The following is a 23,485-nucleotide window of genomic DNA, read 5'->3' as shown; positions in this document are numbered from 1 at the left end:
ACAGCTCCACACATGCTGGCTGAATACAGCGCATGACGAGTGGCGGTGGTTCAACACTAACTAGACGCAAGTCATGTTCAGTTGGCTCAGCCACGCAACAATAGGGGTCGTGGCAACGAGTCAGGTGCTAGCTTGCTCACCCCCTTCCCCCTCGCCCACGAAACGAAGATAGACGATGTGCCCTTTTTCTTTGATGGCTCATTCGAATACCAGTATCGCATACCAGCAGCTAGCGGATCCATTCTAGGGATGTACACAGATACATACAAGCCAAGGGAGGGTAGGGGGTTAGGTCATAGGAGAGCTACGAAGACTTGGCACCACGTCGCAGGTTATCAAATAGGTCCTAGCATGTTAGTAAAATAAGACAACGACTCGCTAAAGCAAAGAGTGCATGGCTCCCTCATACGTACGTCTGTGCACTGAATCACATTGTCTTCGTTCAGCTCGCCCTGAACCGAGTGTAGTCGAAGGCGTGCTACAAGTGCGCGCAACGTCTTTCGAGTAAGAGTTACAGTTTCATGCAAGTGGTCGTTCAGAAGCTCGCTTTCCAAAAGTGCAGGGATCCTTGCTCGTTGTTGTGCATCGTAATGAAGCGTGGATGTCAGTGCCTCTAGCATGGGTGGATCCACACGCTCTGACGAAGGATCATCCAGCACACGGTGTGGGGGGAATGGAATGTGGTGTTGTGGATCCATGATTGTCTCGAGTTTCTTCTCGCCCATGAAGCGATCAAAGGGCGGCCGCCCATACACCATCTGGTATAGAATACACCCTAGTGACCACACATCACTAGCTTTCCCCGCTTTATACACACGACGGCCGTGTGCCTTGGCAATCTTGATCGCTTCTGGTGCCATATAATTAGGAGTTCCAACAATGGCGTCGCGAGAAATGTGGATTGTCCCAATCGGGATTTTCTGTGCAATGCCAAAATCGATCAGTTTAAGTCGTCCTTTGGCTAGGAGAAAGTTCGCCGGCTTCAGATCCGTGTGAACGAGATTGCCCTTCTCGTGAATGAACTGCACAGCTTCGAGCATCTGCTTCCAATACTCGCAAATTTGCTTGCGCGAAAGTGGGGCATGTGCTTTTAACATGTGACTAAAGTCCATATCGCCCAACTCCAGCAGCTGTTTATCCCACGTTTCTTGGTCAGTTCTCCAATCGACATGTCTTGTCTGACTCAAATGAACGTACAATTTTGAGTGTGTCTCGATTCAGACGGTGCCCGAAGTACCGCAACACATATTGCTCGTGATCTGGCATTTGTGCCAATTGTTCGAGAAGCTTGGCTTCTTGTACAAGCTCGTCTCGTGATTCTGGCTCCAGGCGCCGCAGTGACACCTGCTTCATCGCAAAGAACCCCTGTCGGATCTCTTCCACAGGCTCCATCCGCACGGCATCGGTCTCTGCTCCAGGAACAGAAGCAGGAATTGCTGTTGGTCCACGAACTTGCCACACGGTCGAGAAGCCTCCTTCTCCTGCACGACGCTCTTTGATGAAACGGCAGCCACGAAACGTCGTCTCTTTGGCCGTAGGTTTCTGTTGTGACCCATGCATGGGCACAAACCCTGTTTTGTGCTGTCGCTCTGCTTCCTCGAGCATGAGCTCCAGAAAGTCACATGCTCGCTCATCTACGTCCTGCGTAGATGCACGTGTTTCCTGTGTTTCAGCAGCAGGTGTCGACAATGGTGCGGCCGGTGCGGACACGGAACGAGAGCCGTGATTGTGCTCCATCTCCATTAATACCGGCCTTGGCGCTCCCTCATTATGTCGATGATCATCAGAAAAGTTCGAAGAGGGATCTAGTAGTTTTGTTTCTTGCATCATCGGCGCCTGCGCCTCTCTCTCTTCTGTAAGTACGTCTTCATCATCCTGATATCTTTGCACACGCCGCGCAGGTACATGCATAGATCCGGATCGCGCACCTGAACCTGCCAAATAAGAAAAAAAAAAACAAAAACAAAAAATCGCATGTAAGTTCTGACGTTTGGATACGTTGAGTACGTACGGAGTTTTTGCAGTCCACGTCCCACGCTACGTTGATTCGCAGCATGTGTATTGACACTTAACGAGCGTGACAGGGACGAGATCCCTGGCGTTTGAAGGACATCGCGAGACGTGCTAGGTCGACATGTTACACTGTTACCAGCTGCTTCATCCTGATGTCGACGACGCAGGGTTGGTGGCGTTGTGGGCCAAGTCTCGTCGCCTTTTATATCATATACGTGACTTACGCGCGGCGGCGTCGGTAAGGGGCTTCCATCTGCGTCGCTCCATGTGCCACTTTCATGGCGCGGTGGCGTTACTGGCTCCATAGAATTAGTCCCTGCATCCAGCATCGACCTGGGTATGATAAAGAGGGTAGATGGGATCCTCTTTCGCTTGCTAATGGAGTCACTCGTCTGTCTCTTGCCAGAGCTCAACGCGCCCGGTGGTGTGTTGATGTGTTGCGCTCAGATGATGAGTCAGCACAGCCACGTGGATTCTCACCAGAGCTTCTTACACTGCATACCCTACCTCAATCAAGAAGTATACGTTCCAATTCTTGAAGCGCAGTGCTATCACCCTGTCATTAGCACGTACGTATGCCAAGAAGTGGGAGTGGCACATCTATAGACATGAAGACGCGTCATCTATGACTTGGTATATGATACACATACAGATTGTTGACGAGCCTAATCGAATGGACCAAGGTAGTCTTCTTTCATCGTGCCAATAGCAAACTGGATAAGGGTGCAATAACAAATGAGGAGGAGAGGAAAGAAAAGAAAAGACAAGGTCAGGTCCATACAAACGGTAAAATACGTACAATCTCATTGGCATCCACGCGAGTACCCACAATACGTACACGAACGCGCCGACCTTTCACAAGACTCTGGTTGTCAGCCATACATTTTTCATACGCACATCTGTAGGCGATGTAAATTCAGGTGGATTCGAATCTGGATGAAACTTGTAATCGATAGGCAACAAGTGAGAAGAGACAAAAATACTCAATGGCCCGACTTCGGCAAAAAATCCCATTTTGTTCACGTTGGTGATTTTAGCATCAACGACTTCGCCGTTAAACTGAACATATGTAAGAAAGATACGAAGCAAAATACCGCGTAATAATACGCACTGGTTTTAGTACAATCGCCTGATATCGACTGCGGAATTCAGCCAGACCTGTGCCCGGCATTACCTTGCCCTGACCTACATCGAGCACCGACACCACCTTGATAATATAACCCTGTGATTCAAGTATTAACATCAGACGCATAGATTTGTATGTACGCACATATACTCCAGAGCATGTGCCTTCGACATCATCGCGGAGCTTGCGATTGACTAGGAACCATTAGTAAGTTTTGCGCACGTACGGAACTCAATCATAGACGGGCCGAAGAAGGACGGATGCAGCTCCGTGCGGTGGTCCAGCGTTTTCTGATAGTTAGGAGTTCGTCCCTTTTCTCTACATACCAAGAAGAACATGCTGCCCCACCCCAGCGGCAACAATAGCGACAACGACGGCCCGATCGATCTCCGTCCACGAGGGCTATATGTCAGGACTAGTCGATTTACGCGCTTGTCGACACGACTGCCATGCGATTTATGTCACGTGAGATTGAGCAACAGAGCAGCAGAGGTGTGACAAGTGAGTTGGCGTGTTGCCCTGGCTCGATGAATGCTCGTCCAATTCAAGTGTGTGGAGTGAGTAGTCGCTTAACACCAGATTATTGCGAGTACGTCTCCGTTGACGATGGTACGTAGGAAGGCGTCTCACGCAAGGGAAATGACGGAGGATCGATTGCGCGGCGCGATGATTTAGTTCGCACCAAGGCAACTGGACCACATTCTATTGATCAAGATGAAATCCGACACACACGCTGGACATTGTGCTGTCTATCACGACGAACTCTTCAACCGCCGATTATGATCGATCGGCTAGGCCAATTGTACAATAAGGATGCATTACTTGAGTATCTTATTCGACGTGCTACCAACGATGATACAGAGTCTGAAAACAGTGTCGCTCGTCACGTTCGTAATCTCAAGGTACGTCAACAAAGTAGCAGGAGGACTTGCGGCTCACACTCACGCACAATTGCTCCTCCCACGCAGGATGTCCGCGAAGTGAAACTGTACAAAAATCCAGTTCAAGAATCTGAGTTAGGTGAAGCATTATACTTTCCATACGCGTGTCCGCTTACCCAGCGTGTCATGAACGGCAAGCACAAGTTCCTTTGTCTGTGGCCGTGTGGTTGCGTCCTAAGTGAAAATGGACTTCGAGAGACGTGTTTTCCAGGGAAAGTGAAGCGCGATGATACAGGGCCAAAAGAATGTCCGCAATGCATGAAACCGTTTCAGCCTGAGACTCTTTTGAGCGAAATACCCAGCATCGAAGCCGATATTGTGTGGCTGTATCCATCCGCTGACACGGTTGACTCACTTCGTGAGCAGCTTCTCGCAGCTGCACGTAACAAGCGGAAAACCAAGCGCCTTGACTCCAACACTGCAAAACGCGCCCGTGCAGTTGTTGTGAAAGATATGCAACCTGGACTCCAACGCGATGCCCCAGGCACGTATGCTGTTCAGCAAGTACGTGCGGCGCAGAGCAAAGCGCGTGAAAATGCACACACAGCTTAATGTATGGTGGGTTCCTTGAGGTTTATGTACAATGGAACTCTTAATGTCTATGTGGTTGTTCCGCTTTCGGGTTCATCATGTGATGAATATTGCCTATTTCATGCCCAAGAATTCATCAACTTCGGCATCATCACGTTCAGTTTCACCATCTTCTTCGTCGTCCTCGTCGTCGTCCCCGCCATCATCATCTTCGTCTTGTTCACGGCCACTACCATGCTCCTCTGCGATGACATTATCAGAACTAGTTTCTGACACGTCAGAAAAGTCCATGTCGTCAAGCCCAATGAAATCACGTTGTTGAGAAAATGGCTGTTGGGCTGACGCAGCATCAGTATCGCCCAGTTCATCACCAACGTATAGTGCATTCAGATGTTCGGTGTTATCCTCTTCATTGTGATCGCCATCGAAGTAACGCTCTTCCTCTGCGCCAGCATCATCACGAACAAACAAAGGGGTATCAATGGACGATGCTGATGGCTCAAGTCGTGGGGGGATCGAGACGTGTGCTAGGCGGCATGCTGGATCCGTGCATGTGCCTTTGGCCGTGAAGTCTGGACATTCTTTCGCGTGCCGATGCAAACACTTATCACCTTGGTCACACCAGCCCAAAAGCGCAAATGCACGGCATACAGGTGCATCATGTGCGACCTGCGCATGTGTAAAAGCGCAAGCGTCGCCATTTCTGCATGAGTGAAGGCGCAGAAAATGTACACAGTGTGGTACATTCTGCGGACAACGAGTGTGGGATAAAAGACATGTTCCTGGCGGTAAAACACAGCCCGACGGCTTGAGTACGCCTGGGCACAGCGCTTTCCGTTGATCGTCATGGATAAAGGGACACTGCGTTCCTCGACGACATGTCCCTGTGCGTGTGTAGTATGTACATAGCTGGGGTGTTTTGGCGCGCTCTAATGCACGCTGTTGTTTGTGTGCATGACCTAGTTTTCGACCCAGCTTCGCTAGGCGCTGCATGCGTTCTTGCCGAGCGCGAGCCTCGCGCCGTTCGAGGACGAGTGCCTTGTTGATAAGATTGCCGTTCTTCGTGCGCACAAAGGCCTGGCCATTGATGGAAGTCTGACGCGGGATGGTAGGTGTTGGAGGTGGCGCTTGAGCTACTGAGGCGCTCGTGTCAGCTGATTCCCCAGTAGCTGCTGATGCCGCCGTGGGCGTGACCATTACGCTTGATGATGCATTGGCGCCCAGGGTGCTCTTCTTCACCAGCTTCGTACCAGATTCATCAAATACAAATGGCACGCCATCTACAACAACTTCACTCCGATGACCACGATGCATACTAGGCGCTTCTGCGCGGAAACGATGTTCTTTGGGAGGCTCATAGACGGCTGAATTCACGAGTGTCATGCTCTTCTTCGATCGCCGATGCACCCATTCGTCCTTGGGATCGCGCGAAAGCACGAGCGAACGGTGTCTTGGGATCGACCCATAGCCAAGACCACGTCCTCGAGCACGGCCACGACCGCGAACTTGAGCTGCACGAGCGGGTCGACTTCCGTGCACATCGCGATGTTCAGGCTGACCAGCGATCAAAGAGCGCTGGCGATCGATGGCCCCTGATAGTTGCGCTATTTCAGACATGAGTGCAGCATGGTTTGAGGAATCCATCGCAGAAACGCAGTGCGTGCCGCTAGTTCAGGTCCCGCGCGTGCTCGCCACGATGGATGAACGCCACTGGAACGAACACGTCTTGACACATGCGCCTTTCCAAAGGCCGTTTGTCATGCATCCAGGTGCATGTGGATGGTGGGTATTTATGTAGGAGCTTAATTCCTTGGTACGCTTGTCTGAGCTTGCTTTAGTGCTAACCTCACCTGGCGTGTTCATCCTGCCTCCACTACCGATGGACGTGGCACTTCAGGCGTACGTGGATGGCACGTATGCCAGCGTTCCGCCTTCGGTGTGCGAAGACGTCGAAAAGGGCAAGCACTCTTTGCTAGACCTTATCAAGAATCTAGGGACGTATTTGACATCGGATGACGAGGTGGTTCGCGCGCGCGCCATTGCACTTCTTAGCTGTGTGATCGAGCATCTTGCATCTCAGCGTGCGGATCACACACATGTGCAGCTACGAAGACAAACCATCCGTACGCTGACAGAATTTTTCAGCAGTAAGATATCTGATGCTGTCATTGTCGGAGACATTATGTCTCAGCGCGCAAACGATGCGCCTGTTGTGCCTGCAACGGCACCTCGAGCTGCCATCAAAGCGGAAGAGGATCGTACACTGCGGGCAGACCAGATGCTCTACGACTGTTTGCGAACACTATTGGTATTGAGTTCTGTCGGGTTCGAGGAGAATGAGGCTCGCAGCCGCGATGCGTTTGGTGGCGAAGATGCCCGAACTGCAGCCAAAGCACTCTTTTCTCTAGACCTGCACAAATACCCACAACCATTACGCTTCGTTGTTGGCCAGCTCCTGGATGCTCTCGTGACACGACATCTGACAGCTCTTGCTTCGATGCGAACAGGTCCCGATGCGCCGGATGGAAGTGCGTTCGTTCATGGCTACGCGACGCTTGTGACAGGTGAGAAGGACCCGCGTAATCTGCTTCTACTGTTTGGTCTCGCACGTGTCTTGTTGTTGGAATGGGACATAGGACCAAAGGAAGCTGATGCGATGTACAATATCTTGTTCTGTTACTTTCCCATCTCGTTTCGTCCGCCACCCGATGACCCATATGGCATCACACCAGATCAATTGAAAAAGGCATTGAGGGCATGCCTAAGTGCATCGTCGAAGTTTGCCCCTATGGCCTACCCGTTGCTTCTTGAAAAGCTCAGTGCAACTGGTGGCTCGTCAAAAATTGACACATTGCAGACGATCTCCGCATGTCTGCCGGTCTATGGCCGTGCGGCTGCGATCGAGCATGGCTCTGACCTATGGACTTACCTTCAACTAGACATATTGCAGCCTACAGATGAGCAGATTATTCCCTTCGCGCAAGACACTCTTACAGCTTTCTTGCGAGTCATATGCACGGACCAGTGGGAACCACTTGCTCAAACGATCCTCCAGACATCCCTTGATCTGTGTCAAAGCACGTCCCAGTCCCAGGCGCGCGACTCCATGCGTATCTTGCAGTGCTTTGTGAATGCATGTCATGTCACTTACACCCAGGCTACCAATCAGTTCATGCGCATCATGCTGCGCCAGTGGCAGGACGTCAGCTCAGACGTCGCACATCAACGTACAGAGCTCCGTTCTATGTATTTGAATCTGCTTATCACTGCACAGGATTCGTACGAGAAGCATGGTCGCCCGCTGGATGCATTTCATGAACAGCTTGTGTACATATACACGTCACCCTCCTTGTGTGAGCGTGAGCACGGGCTCCGTGGCTTGCAGTGCCTCTTTCAGCTACCGGGCTTGCTGACACCCGATGACAGGCTGCGTGCGACTCGATGCTTGCAAAATGTTCTACTTGAAGCGCCCAAAGCACTCCAGCCACATGCACTCAAGGGACTTGAAATCGTGCTGGACATGGATCGCTCCCTCATCCAATCTGAAACCGTACCGTTTCTTCTGTCTCGTCTTCCTACACACGTCCAACGGCCGCCGCTACATGTGCCTCCGATTCTCAGTGCCGTATCGTGTTTGTGTACGACATCAGAGCTGTTTGATGCGTGGCAAGCACGTGCAATGAGCTTGCTCAAGACACTCAGCACTAGTGCAGATGACCTGGCGCATGTCGGGTATATGTGTGCGTTGCTTGCGACACTACAAGTCACAATTGAGCGCAAGATGGAGGCAAAGCATGAAGATCTGCCACGGTTAGCACAAGGATTGACTATACGTTTGCTCGACTGGCTGCATGATCCAAATGGCATAGCCACTCATCAAAGGCTTGTCATGCAGCAAGCAAGTGACTTGCTCTTGGTATTGGTGCCTCATATCCCCGCGACGAACGTGACGGAGCTCGTTGGACGAGCTAGTCGAGATATCCGTGTGGGGCACACGGAGCCAGATGCATTCTCTCATGTGCACGACCGACTCTTACCATGTGCGGCAATAATCACAGGTCTGTCTCGACAAGCAACGCTTCCACAGGCGTCAGAATGGCTTCGTACAGTCGTATCGTGGATCCAACATTCAGCCATGGAAGATTGGTACGCAAAGAGCGCGTGTTTCCTGCTCTGCGCTCTTGCAAACAAGTTTGTGGAGCCTGAGCCGGAATACCTGGCGACGTTTTGGGCCACGGTCCCGACAATTGAGGCTCGGCCACGTCACCGCTTGCTTTGTTTAGAGGCATGGCTATGGCTTGCTCGTGGTTGGATGGCTCGTGGCGTCGCTTTTGGAACAGACATGGTTCACACACTATTGACCGACATGCTTCGTGACGAGCGCGTGGGCGTTTCAGCGGCTAGAGCGCTTCATGTGCTGGCCGATCATGACCATCTGTTGACGCGATCACGCGGGTTTCAAGTGCGCATCTTGTACAAGCAACGTATCCTTGATTCTCTTCTACAGTCATTGATGAAGACATACCGCGAACATCGTGACGAGACACAGCGTGCACCATGTCTCGTTGCCATTGCAACGATTCTGCCAGCTTTGACGGAAGCGTCTCTTTATATGTACGTCGAAACGCTCCTCCCCATACTGTCGCATGCACTGTGCTTGAGCGATGCTCGCGTGCGTACGTCGTGTGCAAGTTTTGTGACAAATGTCGCTCAGCGTCTAGCAAATGCATCTGATGCATCGACGACAGCGACGCCGACGACGCAAGAGCATGATGCAGATCGTGCGTTGCGAAATGCTTTGATCGAGCACCTGCCCGTGCTCGTACCTCGCCTACTCGCGAACGCGGAGCCTGGCGCCGACCATTCTATCAGCGTGCGTTTGGCATCCCTTCAAGCGTTGCATGCGCTGGTGGATGCATTGCCGCATGATTGTTTGTTCATCTATCGCCGACAAGTCGTGCAGACACTAGGTCGGCACGACAAAGGCGTCGATGACAAAGTCCGCTCTGTGCGCGCAGCTGCAGTGGATTGCCGCTCAGCATGGTACCGAGTTCAGGCTCTAGAGTAACAAATATGCGAATGAATAGACAGAGCAACTTTTTCTCGAGCCAACGACGTGTCGCGACTGGTGCTCGTGATGAGACTACGACACGCTCAACGCCAGAGTTTGGAAAAGCACGGGAAGAGCCAGTGGACAAGACTATGAGGGAACCCGATTGGGCTCATGTGCAAGAGACAATGGCCAAGTCCCTGGCCCCTATGTGGTACATATACCAATACGTATCCATGTACGATCCTGCTATCCTTTCATTCTTGTTTCGGCGTGCGAATGGAACCAGCGCCATTTTCAAGAAGTCGCTTCAAAGGACCAAGTTCATTCACGATATCTAGACCTGTTGAACGTGCCCACACAAGAGCTTTGAGTGCCTGTTCACGCACGGCCTTGTGCAAAGGACCCATGGGGCTTGTGTAGGCCGACGCAGGTCGAGTAGCAAAAAGCCAGTGTAAATGGTCTGTCAGGCTAAGCATGATTTGGTTTGGCAAGTATCGTGCACGTTCATAGCCGGCCAGAGCACTGTGAGTGCCAATGTCCATACCGTGAGCACATGCATCTTCCAACGTAGCACAAAGAGCGCGCACGTCCTGGATGCCAAGATTCAGGCCTTGACCTGCCAACGGATGCGTCGAGTGAGCGGCATCGCCCACAAGAACTGTGCGGGCTTGACCGCCACCGCGTGCAGCGCCACCAGGCGTGAGACCCAAGGTCGTCAGGACACTGTTCAAGAGTACTGATGGTGCAAGACTTTGGCCCAGCTGTTGGTTTAGACTGCTGCCCAAGTAACAGCCAGCATGCTTGACTTGAAGAGGGAAACTCGCAACGCTTCGTGCATCAACAGCATCACCCCATGGTGGCACAGCACTTGAAAATGCACTGGGTGCTTGAGCACCAGCCGCCTGTTCGTAAGACTTCATTGTCTCGAGGACACGCTGTTCAAACACACGTGGCTCGATGTTCGGGGCCTCATACAGCAGTGGCTCCAACAAGTTCCATGGAAGCCGGAAGCCTGCTGAGACAAGTGTGGCCAGCACACTCGATGTACCATCTTCTCGAACAGGAGCAGAGCGGTGCATAGCCACGAGTGGATCGCTGAGTTCAGGTGGGAGTGCCCATACTATAGTGGCGGTTGTTGGCGACAGAGGGAGACATGCCAGTGTGCCCGTTGGTAAAAATCGTTGCCATGCCATGGTATCGACGATAGGCTCGGCACTTCGTGTATGGAGCCCACTTCTCAGTGTTGCCACAAGGCCTTTGCACCCATACGGCCAGCCAAAGCTCTCAATGCCCGCAAACTTGCGCACGGGAGAGTTGTTTCCATCTGCACCCACCAGAAGTCGTGTGCGGATAGTCGTTGACTCTCCAGCCGCATTGGCAACCGAGACTCGTGGCCAGTCTTCTGACGTGTCAGCTTCAATGCCTTGTACCTTGGTCTGATCGAGAATATCCAGCGTCACTCGACTACTCGGCAAATGCGCTTGCACAAACCGGTATAGTGCCTGTTGCAAATTCGATAACTCAACCATGGAGCTAAGCGCCTGCTGCCCTGATCCAAATTCCGCTGCTGCGCCTGTAAGTCCGTCCCACACGCGGATGCGCTCAACAGTCCGCATGCGTGACGTGTCAAGATATGGATAGGCGCCAATGTCTTGCATCCACGAAAGGTTGTCCAAATTCATGCTAATGACGCGATTTTCCCAGGGAATGCCGTCGTGCTGATCAGATGCTGGGCGAGTATGTTCTTTCATCCGGCTCATCCAGTCGCCAAAGTGGTGCACTTTGTTCGCATCAATCATAGTGACATGCATGGGCGCAAGGCGCGCATTCGAAACTATCATTTGCATTAGCTCTCTGCCGCTTTGTTTTTAACTTGACCGTCCTCCATTTCCCTCTCCCAACACCGCCTACCGAAGTACGTACCTAAGCCAGCAAGCATGGACATCCCAACCACACCTGCTCCTACAATGACGATATCACTCTCCTTGCTAGATGTGTGCACTAGCCGATACCATGGACGATGCCACATGCTTTTCGCCCATGGCGTCCGCGTTGCTCGTACAGACCGCGTCGTCAAATGGCTCAACATGATGGGTTGGCAGGATCGTCCCCAGAGTTCTTCGCACGCCCAAGTAACGTGTTCCTCTACGCTCCAAGCCGAGTTAGGTCTTGAACACTACAGACTCTTGAAGGTGATGCTGACTAATAGTAACAACTCGCACATACACACATACACACGCATAGGCGGCGCTATCGTACGCCCAAGTGCAAGCGCAGAAAGGTACCAACGATGAGCGCGGCAAAAGAGTTGCCATCGTCATCAGCGCCAGGATCAAGAGCCACCGAGGAACTCGAGGTTAGCATACGTCCTACAAGCTCAAGCGTCGCAGCCGACACACGCGTACTTGTACGCGCAGATGCCCTGAAACGCAGCGGTATACCCACAGGCGCCTATGTCGTGGTCCTCCAGGCACAAACGCGCAAGTCGCTTTGCGCCGGTACGGTATGGCCAGATTTTGACGAGGAAAATAGCCGAGGAGCATCACTTTGCCCTTTGCTCGTTGACGCGTCTGAAGCGCGCGGGCGTGTGATTGTCCAAGCCGTACATGCAGCTCCCGCGATGGCGCGTATTGGCATTCGTCTTGAGAGTGAGTTGGAGCCACCTATGCATATGGAATTAGTACGCGCACTTCTTTTGCACACGCTCGTGGATGCGGGAGCTGTTTTACTGGGGAGCGTGCTACGTATGTCACTTTTGGGCCAGACCTTTCTCGCGCATGTGATGGATCCTTCGCAAGGCGCCAGCACAAGCGGACAGGTCGTTATTGTTACGCGTGATACAAAAATTGAGCTTGAAATACGGCCTGAGACTGCTGACACATATCCTGATGCACTCGTAGATGCATCTGCATACCAGGCATTGGGCGGCTTAGATGCACAGATTGCGACGATCCGCACACTTGTCGAGCTTCCGCTCACGCAGCCACACCTGTTTGAGCAATATGGCCTCACGCCGCCACGGGGTGTGCTTTTGTATGGTCCTCCTGGTACAGGCAAGACGTCACTTGCGCGAACAGTGGCTTTGTCGCTGCAGGCACATGTCCAGACGATCAATGGGCCTGAGCTCTCGTCTGTGTACCATGGGGAGACAGAGTCGAAACTCCGCTCGATCTTTGAGAACGCTGCATCACACAAGCGAAGCATAATTATCCTGGATGAAATTGATGCGTTAGCGCCGCGGCGAGATGCAAGTGCCGCCGTTCATGCCGAGGGCGCAGGAGAAGTCGAGCGTCGTGTAGTCGCTACACTCCTGACACTGCTCGATGGCATGGCATCGACGCATGTGGTTGTGATAGCTGCGACAAATCGGCCCAGCGCCATCGATCCGGCGCTCCGACGGCCGGGACGTCTTGATCGAGAGATTGAAATCGGCGTACCTGATGCTCCTGCACGCCAAGCGATTCTCCAGGTGCTTCTTAGACGTGTTCCTCACTCGTTGCGTGACGAGGACGTGGCTAATCTTGCGGCACGGACGCATGGATACGTTGGTGCCGATCTCGCGGCGCTTGTGCGTGAGGCGGGAATGCTGACAATCACGCGGCGCATTCACAAACCTGTGCATGAGTCGCTGGCTTCTTTGTCACTCTCGCATGATGCCGAAAAAGTGGCGATGCCCGACTTTCACGCTGCGCAAAATATTGTGCGTCCCTCTGCCATGCGGGAAGTGTTTGTTGAAACGCCCAAGGTCACATGGGACAGTATAGCCGACGATGAAAACGACAGCCTGAGCATCAAGCGACAGATTCAAGAGTGTGTGGAATGGCCGCTTACCCACGCAGCGTCATTTGCGCGCCTTGGCATCGATCCGCCTCGTGGCGCTCTGCTATATGGCCCACCAGGCTGCAGTAAAACATTGACGGCCAAAGCACTCGCTCGCGAGAGTGGACTGAACTTCTTGGCCGTTCGTGGGCCCGAGCTCGTGAGCAAGTATGTGGGTGATTCTGAGCGTGCGATCCGCGAAGTGTTTCGGCGCGCACGGACAGCAGCACCATCGATTGTCTTTTTTGATGAGCTGGATGCGATCTCGGGCATACGTGGCACGGATACGAGCGCGGGATCCAGTGACCGGATGGTGGCGAGTTTGCTTACGGAGATGGATGGCATTGATGCCGAAAGTCATGTCGTCGTTGTGGCCGCAACGAATCGGCCAGATTGCATTGACCCAGCACTACTTCGTCCAGGCCGCATTGATCGTCTCTTATATGTCGGCCCGCCTAGTACCACTGTGAGGGAACGTATCCTGCAAATGCGTACAAGACGCATGCCAATAGACGAGGGCGTTGACTTGCAAGCCATTGCCGAGCTAGCTGCGGGATGCTCCGGAGCTGAGGTCGTGGCTATTTGCCAGGAGGCTGGCCTTCGTGCTATGAAAGAAGATGTCGCATGCACAAAAATAGCACATCGCCACTTTGAAGAAGCTGCACGTACGATGCAAAGACGCATCACGCCTGCGATGCTCTTGCACTATGAGCAATGGCGCCATCGAATGTTATCCACAGTGTCGTAGAAAATTAGATCAGGACAACGGCTCAAGAGAACGATCGTACATCTACTTCCGGGTCCGACAATTAAGCGTGCGTCGTGTGTGCGTTCGAAGCCGCAGCGGAGGGGTCGGGGGCGTGTGTTACATATGCAATCCATTTAGACGCGAGTGTGCATGACCCGATCAGATTGGCGCCCGATGAAGGGTTCAACACCAGTTAATCACTTGAACTGTAACAAGACTTGATCGAATTCACTCTCCCTCCTTGAGGTGCATGTGAATAGGTTCTTATTCTCATACAGCCAACAAACAAAAACTTCATACATGCTAGAAACCTACCTGCGACCGCGGAGAAGACCTATTCATACCGCAAATGCATCGCAACTTGTGTTTCCACAGCTTGTCCAATCGCTGGATCCTCGATTTTTCAACCCCCTCTCACAACACCCATTTATCGACAGTGAACCCGAGCCACCCACAACAGTGCAGGACGATGGTATGTGTAAACATATAAAGACACATGTGCCTCTGACGTCCCAGTGATCCAGGTGCCAGAGCATTTGATTCCTGCTACAGAAGACCTACATCAAGATACATTGCCCGTGGAGCAGCATCCTTCGTATCCTCTAGGAAACCCGTACTGGATCCACCATGCACCACATACTCTCCAACCAGCAGGATCCTCACAACCGAAACTTGATCCCCGCATTTGCTCACATTTGGCAATGCATTCGATGGCATACACCCGAAAGAACACGCTCTCAGCCGTGGCATCGGGCTCTGTGCATGCCAAATCAGCAATAGAGCCGCAAGATGACGACGACAACGACGACGAGCATCTTCCCTATACGATAGAGGCTGATGGGCATGTCGAGCTTGCCCCGCATCTGCAGCTTCGCGCCCAAATCAACTCAACGACAACGACGCCGACATGGCCCTTTAAGCGATACGGACCAGGTCCTTGCGGTCGATCGTACGCGGCATTGTTTCGTTCACACGACAATGACCTTCACCCAGACGTCAGTGTATGGGCGGATCTAGCGCTCGAGGAGCTTGTTCCTCGGACGCGTCCAGACTCGTATTCGTTGCCGTCGTCGTTGATGCACCCTTATACCCAAACAAGCTCAGGCATGCGACGTCGAGCGCGTCCATCAGGCATTCCGCCTTCGCTCGGACTGAAGACAAGTGTACAAGATGATGAGTGGCTTCATTCTGAGGAACATGACGTTCTCATTGATCAGAGCACGGCTGTCGATGAACAAGTCGTGGACCAAGATCGTAGCTTTGAACGTGAACTGGAAGAATGGACTGCGTCCGAGATGTCTAAAAATGCGCACAACGACGATTATTTTGGTGCTCAGTATCCGAGTGTGAGGAACCGCCAAGGTGTATCTTCTTCTACGCTACCAACATCATCTGACATGGCTGAGCAGCAAGAATTCTGTCATGCTATTCTTTCTGTGATCGCCCAGCGCGATACGTTTACACGGCAGAAACGACAGCGAGCTAATTCTGTGTCACCCATCCATTCCCAACCAAGCCGACGCAAGCGCCGCTCATTAGTACCGCCGGATGCACAGACCGATCGCACCACAGCTGCGGCAGCACAACTGCCACCTAACGAGCGTCGATGGGTGTGGGGCCAAAGCCGCTCATTACGTGAGCCTGTGTCATGACTGTCGAGCGAGGTCGAGCGAGGGCAGTGGGCATAAAGCCTCAATTCTACTTTGATTAGAACACGGCGCACCACATAGGTGGATTTTGGTTCCACATGCCCCCCCCCCCTAATGAACAAAAACCACGCCATTCTAGGAAACGGTGGAACCAAAGGCTTGCTTACGCAATCCATCGAAGGACTTCTTGCACACCTGAAGTTGGCAGAAGCAGCGTCCGTGGGCCATTTTCTACTTTTGGACTTCGACCAGCACAGTGCTGATTCCCATCTCTGTGTGAGCTCGACGGTATGGACAGGCCAACAAACATTGGTATCAAGGCGATAGAAGTGTATTTCCCAAAGCGCGTACGTGGCACGTGAATTAACACCATCATAGTGTATTTCTGAGGATGAGCTCGAGGACTTTGACGGAGCGTCCAAGGGCAAGTATACGATCGGCTTCGGTCAGCAGTACATGGCATTCACCGATGACCGTGAGGACATCAATTCATTTGCGTTGACAGTTGTGTCGGCTTTGCTTGAGAAGTACAAGATTGATCCAAAGTCGATTGGTCGGCTCGACGTTGGCACAGAGACAATCATAGACAAGTCCAAGAGTGTGAAGACGGTGCTGATGGACTTGTTTGAGAGCCATGGCAACACTGACATTGAGGGCATCGACTCAAAGAATGCATGCTATGGAGGCACAGCAGCGTTGTTCAACGCTGTCAACTGGATGGAGAGTAGTAGCTGGGACGGTCGCGATGCGATTGTGTTTGCTGGCGACATTGCTATATACGCCGAAGGCAGTGCACGACCTGTGGGTGGTGCGGGTGCTGTTGCAATGCTGGTTGGACCAGACGCGCCGCTTGTGCTGGAGCCGATTCATGGCACTCACATGTCGAACAAGTGGGACTTCTACAAGCCAGACCTGTCGTCAGAGTATCCGCAGGTTGATGGCCCTGAAACGCTGTATGCATATCTTGGATCCATCGATGCCGCGTATGACGCATTCCGTCTCAAGTATGGTCATTTGGCTGAGAAGAAAGGCCTACCCCAACAACCGAGCAAAACGTCTTCTGACCCACGTGCATGCTTCTCGATCGACCATGTCGACTACGCGGTGCTGCACAGTCCGTACGCCAAGCTTGTACAGAAGGGATTCGCACGCTTCCTCTTTAATGACTTCCTTGCGGACCCTGCCAATGAGAAATTCGCCTCTATTCCCTCGGAGCTGAAGGATGTGGATCGACATCAGAGCATTATGAACAAGGACATTGAGAAGACGTTCACGGCGCATGGGAAGGCAGCCATGGCAAGCAAGCTGGATCCCGGTATGACGACGGTCCGTCGTTGTGGTAACATGTACTCGGGTTCATTGTACGGAGGCCTTGCGTCTGTGATTGCCAACACGAATGATGCGGACTTGAAGGGCAAGCGTCTCTTGATGTATTCGTTTGGCTCCGGCTCTGCTGCTTCTGTGTACTTGATCCGCGTTGTTGGATCGACAGAACACATGCGCCGCGCTCTTGATCTGTCAGCACGTCTCGAGAGCATGCACGTCGTCCCATGCACCGTGTATGTCGATGCTCTGCAAACGCGCGAAAAAACGCACAATGCCGTCGAGTACGAGCCTAAAGGCAGCTTGGAGGACCTGTGGCCCAAGTCGTATTATCTGAACAATGTGGATACCAAGTTCCGTCGCTTTTACAAGAGGCACTCTGCATAATGAGGACGGCTTGGCCAAATGGCTATGCCCTACATGCCTATATTCTTGATGACATCACATAGCCTTTAGTAGACCGGTTGAAACAAAGGCAATGTATAGGAAGCCCTCATGGATGTATAAGTTTGTGCGAAGGGGTGAGATAGGCTAGGCACTTGCATAGCGTGGCCTCCTAGACGTCGAGGCTTTGGTAATGTTGAGACACGATGGCACGTCTAACGCCGGAGACGAGACGGCGTGTGTGCACGTGATGCGATGAGGTAGTGGCGCACGAATTTTTTTTTTTTGATTCGTGATGTGTGTGGTCGGTCGTCATGAAAGAAATTTTTTGTTGGATTTGATTGAACCTGCAACGCTCGGCCCTACGTTGAGAGCCTGGACATGACCACGAAATCGAATGCCCCGACTAAGGTGCCGTCCAGTTTGCCGGTGCCATTCGCGGAGCCACACGGGACAAACGGTTCGTTTGATACAGAACTGGATGCTATGTTCGCCGCCGCGCCGATTCCCTCGACAACAGCCAGGCCCGTCAAGCCCCAGATACCCGGCCAGCCAGAGAAAGAAAACGAGGAGCTTACAACATCTGATTTGAATTCAGCCAGCGAAGAAGAGGAGGAAACGGACGCGACTGGTGGTGCAGAAGAAGAGAATGGACAAGTCGACGATGATGTAGAAGCGGACGAAGATATCTCAGATGAAGATATGGATGAAGAAAAAGCAGCAGACATGGTACTTCGTGGTCATTTCGACAAGAAACGCAAAAGCAAGGTCATATTGGAAGACGAGTACGAAAGTGATGAGGCAAGAAGTAAACGCACAATTTTCCTAGGCAATGTGCCAATCGCGGCGCTGACGAGCCGGGCTGTGCGAAAAGAACTGCTGCGTCATATTCTCGACATGTCCCCATACCCAACGTGCACGCATGTGATGTCTCTTCGCTTCCGCAGTGTGTCATTTCGGGCGCCAACCACGGACCTGTCGCAATCAACAGGCGATGCACCGTCGAGTCAGGGCAAAGCGAAGCGGCGCGAACGCGCACGGAAATTCCGTGAGCTCAAAGGTGTCGGCACAGATGGGGACAAGACCACCCAGCCGCCTTTGACGTCACAGCAGAAGCGAAAAATCGCCTATATCCAGCAGGATGTGAATGAGCGTGCAGACGCCGTGAATGCGTATGTGCGAATTGGCGATCCGGCTCTGGTCCATCAACACCGAAAAGCGACAGAGCCACTGGATCTACGGCTTACTGGTGCAATTTTGAGCACGCTTCTTGCCCGTGCTCTGGATAATACGACGTTCCACGAGCGCCATATTCGCGCAGATGTTGTGCGTCCATTGGCGATGCACGAAATCATTGAGGCAGGTCTCGACAAGATCCGCACGGCTGATGGCACGCCGCTGAGCCACGCAAGTGCTGTGGGGGCGACAGATCCTAAGCGCACAGTGTTTGTAGGCAACCTGGACTTTGAAGCACACGAAGAGGATGTACGTGCGCTCTTCGAGAGACTCGTGCGTGAGGAGCGCGGTCCACCGCCAGCTGTGCCCATATCATCGCTTCGGCTGGATGACACGCCTACAGTGGCCTCCACGTCATCCATGGCGCCCTCGTCATTGATGAAGCCTGGCGAATGGGTTCAAAGTGTACGGATTGTGCGTGACAGGGCAACGCAGCTAGGCAAGGGCTTTGCGTACGTCAAGTTCCTTGACCCCATGTGTGTTGACGAGGTGATTGCATTGGCTGAGGCGGAAGAAGCGTTCGTTGCCGCTGGTCGGCCTCAAGGACGTGCACGCTCGACAAGGACCGGAGCACAAGGTGCGGCTAGTGGGGCAGCGGGGGTCAAGTCGATCTCACTGCAAGAGGGTCAAGAGTTCCGTCGTCGCGTCAAGCTTAATAAGCGCGCTCTGCGCGTATCGCGGTGCAAGAGCATCACGGGTGATGAGCGAAAACGGACTCGATCCCAGCATGGATCAGATCCAAGTGCTTCTAGACCACAGACGCCGCCGAAGCGCCCTATACCAGAAAGCTTAGCACGTGCTCGAGCAAGTGGCGCTCCGACACCGAATGGCTCCTCGCCTCATGTACATGCCATGCCCGAGAAAGCTCGGTTCCTGTCATCGTTATCGAAAGAGCAGCGTGCCCTTGCGAAGAAGAGTGATCCCGACCGTCAGGCCCGGCGCGCGCAGAAGAAACTCGACAAGCGAAAGGCGCAGAAAGTTGCGTCCTCCATGGGCCGCGGTCGAGAACGAGTTGCGCTGCCCAAGCGCGGCACGGCAAAGAAAATCACACGTGCCAAGAGCACACGCACCTAACACAAAGACGAGAGTAAGGTGTGGGACGTAGGTTTGTTAAGTCATTTCTAAGAGCCGGTCTATTGACGTCTCTACATTGTAACCGCATTCCTCCAGCACGAGCTGCAGAACCGATGTATCGGCCTGCGGAAAGATCGACTGTAGTGTCTGGATCGCAGCAGCCACGTCCACAGAGGCATCGATGTCGGCATCGTCGCCTTGCGCATGCCGTTCTGTATCGCCGCGCTCGTCATCAACATCGTCCAATGTGCCATCACCATCCGCGTAACGAATAGCCGCAGCCACATGACGAGACGGCGAGTCACGCAGACCGCTACCTGTGCGATCAGCGTCATCGTCGTTGCCATCGTCATCGTCATAGGCACCAGCGACATCACGTTCATCATCGTCGTCAAAGCGCGGCATGAGTCCACTGCGCCAGCGCGGCACACGAGTCGCTGAAGAGACTTGGGTATGGGGCGTTGTTACGGACCGGGGCGAGTCGTCATGCATCGGATCTGCACCGGCCACACGCAGCGGTGCATTGGGTGCCACGCCACGCGCTGGTTTTAGATGCGGCTGTGGCGCTGTGCCAGCCGGCGTTACGGGCGGTACAACAGGCCGAGCTGAAGAGGATGCTGATGGTAGCGGTCGCAGCTCCGATGTACGTGCGTCTTGTTGCACCATATCCGACCGCTCTGTAAATAGGCGATTGAAGCCTAGACGAGCTGCTTCGCCTGTGCGCTGGAAAAACGCTCGTGTATCGTCGGCCAGCGAGACCGCTGCGACAGATGCGGCAAGTGAAAAGGGTCGCGCTGTCGACTCGCTCTTTTCTGCGGCCTCGGCTTCCATTTTCGCAGCTTCTCGTTGCACATTCGCATCAAGCTCCGTCTGCGTGATACGTGAGAGTGTCGTGTGATCCATGCGCTCGATAAAGGTGATGGCACCCGCTAAGCTCGACAAGTAGTACTCGGACTCACTCGACCGCCGCTGGGGACTGCGGAAGCGTTGGATATATTCGAGGTTCGAAATCAGATTTGGTGGATTCGCTCTGATCACCACGAGGATCAAAAGCGGCATAAACGAGTCGGCACTCTCGTCAGAACCAAGATGGCGGATCAGTCCAAATATGACTTTGCAGCAGTTGAGAATACAGATGGTTTTGTCGCGAGGCGCCTTATAGTGATTGATCTTGCTGAGCTCTTGTGCGGCAAAGTTGTAGAAGCGTTCTGAATGCTGGCCTCGCTTGACGTCCAGGTGCTCTTCGCGCACCCACGCAAAGAGTTGAATCCGCTCAGATAGTTTGCGGTCGTGTTCGAGATCATCCGTCTGCACGGACCAACGCCCTTCCATAGCAATGGCCGGCGAAAATGTGTAGGTATAGAGTCGGTTCATGACGAGCTTTTCCATCGCCTCCGTCGCTTGATCGAATTCATTCGGTGGCAAGTCAGCCCATACTGCCGCTTCCATCATACGCTTTGCAATAAAGTCGAGAAAGTCAAAGATGAGTTTCACTTGCTCATCAGGTTTGTACGGCCGCCGGGTGAATCCGCGGAAAAAACTGCGTACGTATTCGTTTACCGGCACGGCGCTCCGATGTTTCATCTGTTCAAGGAACCGATTAAAGTCGAATGGCTTTTCAGCCGGAAGCTGCGGTCGCCTCGGTGTGCTTTTTGCATGCATGTCAGAAGTGTCATCGCTGACACCGTTCTCCGCACTTATAGCTCGCTCTTTGCCTTTACCTTTGGCTTCCTGGCGCTGTGAATCCTCAGTAGTATCATCATTGGTTCGTCCGTTTTCCCCATCAGCATGATTTTCCTGAAGGTCTGCTTGTTGATCAATCGGCACTGTCTCAGTTGGCTGCCGTACTTCTTTGTGTCGCAGCATACCTGCCATGTCGCTCGTAGCGGTGCTGGGTGCATGTCTGCCATCTGTCTTGTGGCGCGACGACTCCTCTCTGCGCTCTGCATTTAGTGTGGCATCTGTTGCATCGGTGTTATCTTCTGTCGGATCGTGTGCGTTGTGTTCGCTTTGTGCATGCACCATCCGAGGAAGAATGTAGTAAGGGCTGAAAAAGCGCAAGGCTTCACCAACACCCAGCCCAACTTTCGCGCTGGACGCCACGGACCCACGGACTAGAAGAGAATTTTCTTGTCTGTGTGCCACCAAAGCGTGGACGCTGACAGATCTTGTGAATCTCCACAAGCGAAATTTGGACAAATACGGCCAATTACGCGGAATGACGAAACCGTTGACTTTCCCCCCCCAGTCAGTACGACACGCTCGACCCACCAACGCGTGGTGCATGGCGAGCGAAGAGACTCGTCGATTGAATCACCAGGTCCGGACCAAATATGAGAAAATCGACAAGATCGGAGAGGGTACATTTGCATCAGTGTTTCTCGCTCGCAATGTAGAGACTGGCTCAAAAGTAGCCATCAAGAAACTGAAGATTGCCGCCGCAGGCACACGGGATGGCATTGACATCACAGCCATGCGTGAATTCAAATTCTTAAAAGAACTACGGCATCCGAACATTGTGGCTGTACGTGTATGCACAGATGTTGACCCACAAACTTAGTTGCTCGATGTATTTTCGTCTGGCGCTTCGGCTCCGGCCATCAACCTTGTACTTGAATACTTAAATACAGACTTGGAGGCTATCATAAAAGATCGCTCGCTTCTTTTTCGCGCTCATGACATCAAAAGCTGGATGAACATGCTGTGTCGCGGTATCGAATACTGCCACAGGAATTGGTGCTTACATCGTGTATGTGTTTGTGTTCCTACAATTCCATATCTCACACTATGGCACAGGACTTGAAACCCAGCAACTTGCTTATTTCACCAAGAGGCGTACTTAAAATCGCAGACTTTGGCCTAGCGCGCGAGTGCGGAGACCCAGGCGCTCGGATGACGTCGCAAGTCGTAACTCGCTGGTACAGAGCACCAGAGCTTTTGCTTGGCAGTCGCGCCTACTCCGCCGGTGTCGACATGTGGGCGGTAGGATGCATCTTCGCCGAACTTATGCTCCGAACACCATATCTACCAGGTGATTCAGATGCATCTCAACTTACGACGATATTTCGTGCATTGGGTACACCTTCGCAGGCAGATTGGCCGCATCACCAGTCACTACCCAATTATGCACCTTTTGAACAATTCCCGAAGCAGAACTTGGCTTTGCTATTTACTGCTGCTTCACCAGAATCCTTGGATTTTCTTGCGCAATGCCTACGGTACGATCCTCTGCGTCGTCTGCGATCGACCGATGCTCTACAACATGCCTACTTCCGCACAGGTCCATTGCCTACGCCGCCTGACCAACTTCCGAGACCAGCATCATCTATGCCTGACTTGTCTGAGAAAGGATCCCCCACGACCACGGGGGATGGAGGTGCTGTACTGCCCCCACAAACGAGCACGAGCGGTCCACAGAACGCGCAAGGCCCTAAAAAACGTGTGCTGGACAATGAAGAAATCGCCAAGCGACGGCGCCTCGCGCATCTTGTCGCATTCACGTAACATGAGGGACAGCGAGTCGAGTCAGCGTGGGAGAGATGCAAGGAAAAAAAAGCGGCAACATCATCTATCTACGAACATGTGCTC

At 52.8% G+C, this 23,485-nt stretch overlaps 13 protein-coding genes across 13 annotated transcripts; 7 read left to right on the top strand and 6 right to left on the bottom strand.

The window, feature by feature from the left end:
- Positions 1-335: 335 nt before the first annotated feature.
- On the bottom strand, positions 336-1,040 carry MGL_2847 (uncharacterized protein; the record flags this gene model as incomplete). The annotated part of the gene is made up of 1 exon (XM_001729809.1): positions 336-1,040. The coding sequence occupies one exon, from the start codon at positions 1,038-1,040 to the stop codon at positions 336-338; it is 705 nt and encodes a 234-aa protein (XP_001729861.1).
- A 112-nt stretch (positions 1,041-1,152) lies between these two features.
- On the bottom strand, positions 1,153-1,743 carry MGL_2846 (uncharacterized protein; the record flags this gene model as incomplete). The annotated part of the gene is made up of 1 exon (XM_001729808.1): positions 1,153-1,743. The coding sequence occupies one exon, from the start codon at positions 1,741-1,743 to the stop codon at positions 1,153-1,155; it is 591 nt and encodes a 196-aa protein (XP_001729860.1).
- A 935-nt stretch (positions 1,744-2,678) lies between these two features.
- On the bottom strand, positions 2,679-3,477 carry MGL_2845 (uncharacterized protein; the record flags this gene model as incomplete). Its single annotated transcript, XM_001729807.1, has 6 exons — positions 2,679-2,726; positions 2,813-2,878; positions 2,911-3,072; positions 3,125-3,333; positions 3,366-3,429; positions 3,466-3,477. 6 exons carry the CDS (start codon positions 3,475-3,477, stop codon positions 2,679-2,681), a joined length of 561 nt encoding a protein of 186 aa, XP_001729859.1.
- A 441-nt stretch (positions 3,478-3,918) lies between these two features.
- On the top strand, positions 3,919-4,632 carry MGL_2844 (uncharacterized protein; the record flags this gene model as incomplete). Its single annotated transcript, XM_001729806.1, has 1 exon — positions 3,919-4,632. The coding sequence occupies one exon, from the start codon at positions 3,919-3,921 to the stop codon at positions 4,630-4,632; it is 714 nt and encodes a 237-aa protein (XP_001729858.1).
- Positions 4,633-4,725: 93 nt separating this feature from the next.
- On the bottom strand, positions 4,726-6,228 carry MGL_2843 (uncharacterized protein; the record flags this gene model as incomplete). The annotated part of the gene is made up of 1 exon (XM_001729805.1): positions 4,726-6,228. The coding sequence occupies one exon, from the start codon at positions 6,226-6,228 to the stop codon at positions 4,726-4,728; it is 1,503 nt and encodes a 500-aa protein (XP_001729857.1).
- Positions 6,229-6,490: 262 nt separating this feature from the next.
- MGL_2842 (uncharacterized protein) lies at positions 6,491-9,679 on the top strand (the record flags this gene model as incomplete). Its single annotated transcript, XM_001729804.1, has 1 exon — positions 6,491-9,679. The coding sequence occupies one exon, from the start codon at positions 6,491-6,493 to the stop codon at positions 9,677-9,679; it is 3,189 nt and encodes a 1,062-aa protein (XP_001729856.1).
- A 239-nt stretch (positions 9,680-9,918) lies between these two features.
- Positions 9,919-11,475, bottom strand: MGL_2841 (uncharacterized protein; the record flags this gene model as incomplete). The annotated part of the gene is made up of 1 exon (XM_001729803.1): positions 9,919-11,475. The coding sequence occupies one exon, from the start codon at positions 11,473-11,475 to the stop codon at positions 9,919-9,921; it is 1,557 nt and encodes a 518-aa protein (XP_001729855.1).
- A 479-nt stretch (positions 11,476-11,954) lies between these two features.
- Positions 11,955-14,231, top strand: MGL_2840 (uncharacterized protein; the record flags this gene model as incomplete). The annotated part of the gene is made up of 1 exon (XM_001729802.1): positions 11,955-14,231. One exon carries the CDS (start codon positions 11,955-11,957, stop codon positions 14,229-14,231), a length of 2,277 nt encoding a protein of 758 aa, XP_001729854.1.
- A 710-nt stretch (positions 14,232-14,941) lies between these two features.
- Positions 14,942-15,883, top strand: MGL_2839 (uncharacterized protein; the record flags this gene model as incomplete). Its single annotated transcript, XM_001729801.1, has 1 exon — positions 14,942-15,883. The coding sequence occupies one exon, from the start codon at positions 14,942-14,944 to the stop codon at positions 15,881-15,883; it is 942 nt and encodes a 313-aa protein (XP_001729853.1).
- A 287-nt stretch (positions 15,884-16,170) lies between these two features.
- MGL_2838 (uncharacterized protein) lies at positions 16,171-17,590 on the top strand (the record flags this gene model as incomplete). The annotated part of the gene is made up of 2 exons (XM_001729800.1): positions 16,171-16,227; positions 16,259-17,590. 2 exons carry the CDS (start codon positions 16,171-16,173, stop codon positions 17,588-17,590), a joined length of 1,389 nt encoding a protein of 462 aa, XP_001729852.1.
- Positions 17,591-17,968: 378 nt separating this feature from the next.
- Positions 17,969-19,897, top strand: MGL_2837 (uncharacterized protein; the record flags this gene model as incomplete). The annotated part of the gene is made up of 1 exon (XM_001729799.1): positions 17,969-19,897. One exon carries the CDS (start codon positions 17,969-17,971, stop codon positions 19,895-19,897), a length of 1,929 nt encoding a protein of 642 aa, XP_001729851.1.
- Positions 19,898-19,933: 36 nt separating this feature from the next.
- MGL_2836 (uncharacterized protein) lies at positions 19,934-21,922 on the bottom strand (the record flags this gene model as incomplete). The annotated part of the gene is made up of 1 exon (XM_001729798.1): positions 19,934-21,922. The coding sequence occupies one exon, from the start codon at positions 21,920-21,922 to the stop codon at positions 19,934-19,936; it is 1,989 nt and encodes a 662-aa protein (XP_001729850.1).
- A 259-nt stretch (positions 21,923-22,181) lies between these two features.
- MGL_2835 (uncharacterized protein) lies at positions 22,182-23,401 on the top strand (the record flags this gene model as incomplete). Its single annotated transcript, XM_001729797.1, has 3 exons — positions 22,182-22,421; positions 22,458-22,646; positions 22,694-23,401. The coding sequence occupies 3 exons, from the start codon at positions 22,182-22,184 to the stop codon at positions 23,399-23,401; spliced, it is 1,137 nt and encodes a 378-aa protein (XP_001729849.1).
- Between the last annotated feature and the right edge of the window lie 84 nt (positions 23,402-23,485).

This window comes from Malassezia globosa, assembly GCF_000181695.2.
Source record: "Malassezia globosa CBS 7966 chromosome Unknown mgl_sf_7.1, whole genome shotgun sequence".
Lineage (NCBI taxonomy): Eukaryota > Fungi > Basidiomycota > Malasseziomycetes > Malasseziales > Malasseziaceae > Malassezia > Malassezia globosa.
This window is presented reverse-complemented; position numbering and strand designations above follow the sequence as displayed.